This window comes from Centrocercus urophasianus, unplaced genomic scaffold, assembly GCF_019232065.1.
Source record: "Centrocercus urophasianus isolate 14NV4802_14NV808 unplaced genomic scaffold, USGS_Curo_1.0 seq_39, whole genome shotgun sequence".
NCBI classification, from domain to species: Eukaryota; Metazoa; Chordata; class Aves; order Galliformes; family Phasianidae; genus Centrocercus; species Centrocercus urophasianus.
The window spans coordinates 3,689,171-3,690,529 of record NW_024884966.1 but is presented as its reverse complement, the minus strand read 5'-3'; the positions used below and the strand labels follow the sequence as shown (position 1 = coordinate 3,690,529).

At 69.2% G+C, this 1,359-nt stretch overlaps 1 protein-coding gene across 1 annotated transcript in view; it reads right to left on the bottom strand.

Moving 5' to 3' along the window:
• XKR6 (XK related 6) overlaps positions 1 to 1,359 on the bottom strand; it is a 219,863-nt gene that overhangs the window by 148,071 nt on the left and 70,433 nt on the right. The window contains exon 2 of the mRNA XM_042832603.1: positions 703 to 1,352. Within this exon, the coding sequence (XP_042688537.1) occupies positions 703 to 1,352 (650 nt within the window). The remainder of the gene's footprint in view (positions 1 to 702; positions 1,353 to 1,359) is intronic.

The window sequence follows — 1,359 nt, the reverse complement described above, 5'->3', positions numbered from 1 at the left end:
CCACGTCAACCTCAGACCATGAGGTGACAGTGACCCACGTCAACCTCGGACCATCAGGAGACCTCTTCAGCCCGACCTCAACCAGAGGACCTTGACCCACCTCAAACCACGAGGTGACAGCAACCCTCATGCATCCTATTACAGCCAACGGACATTGGGTGTCCCCATGCTGAGAGGACCCATCATGGGCAACGAGTGGGCAGCGACCCTCATTCCAGCCGAGGGACAGCAACCCACTTCCAAGCTGGACCACGAGGTGACAGCGATCCTCATTCTTTCACCTCGGCAAAGTGACAGTGACCAACGTTCATGCTGGAGTAAACTCATTACTCCTCCGGACATGAGGTGACACCAAACCTCATTCCCCCACGTCCATGCGGGACCACGAGGAGGCAGTCAACTCACTACCCCACATTCCCAATGGACGTAAGGCGATGCCGAACCCCACACCTCGGACCACGAGGCGGTGGCGACCCCAGCTCCGCCACCAGCCACTGCTCCACGTCCCCACCGCACCGCGAGGCGGCAGCGACTCCCAGCAAAGACACACCGACCCGCGTCCGCTCCGGCCCACGAGCTGACAGCCAAGCCGTCAGCTCACGTCCTCGCTGAACGCCGAGCCCCGTTCCTCCACATCCAAGCCGGGCCACGAGGTGACAGCGATCCCCCCGTTCCCACCGCACCCCGGGCCCCCGCCCTTACCTCCACACCTGTCCCATCTGCAGCAGGTGGATGACGGACTGCCAGACCCAGACGGAGATCCTGCAGAGGCGCTGCGCCCCGGGGGTGGCGGTGCCGGCGGCTCCTCCTACCCCGCCGGGTCCCCCCCGGCGCCCGGCGGCCCCCATCATGGGCGGCCCGCGGCTGCTGAGGCCCTGCACGGCGCCCAGCCCTCCGCCCGTGTAGTCCTGCACGAACCAGCGGAAGCTGAGGATCTGCACCAGCACCGAGGGCAGCAGCACGAAGGCCAGCGTCAGGCCGCACCAGACGTAGTCCCGCCGCCCGTAGTGGTGCAGCGCCAGCCACAGGTCCGTGCCCACGTCCCCCAGCAGCACCAGCAGCGCCAGCACGATCCACAGGCAGTCCAGCCACGGCCGCTCGCCCGCCCCTCCGACCTCCGGCGCCCGCGGCGCTCCCTCGTCGGCGGGGCGCGGGGCCAGCGGCTCGGCGGCGGCGGCGGCGGCCGCCCGCCCGAAGAGGTTCCGCAGGCAGGCGCTCCGGCAGCCCCAGTAGCACGACGACGTGTTGCAGCAGTGGCAGATGTGCAAGGAGCTGCTGCCGCCCGGCTCCTCCGCGCCCTCCGCCGCCGCTGCCCCGACGCCGCCGCAGACGCCCGCCGCCGCCGCCGCCGCCTCGTCC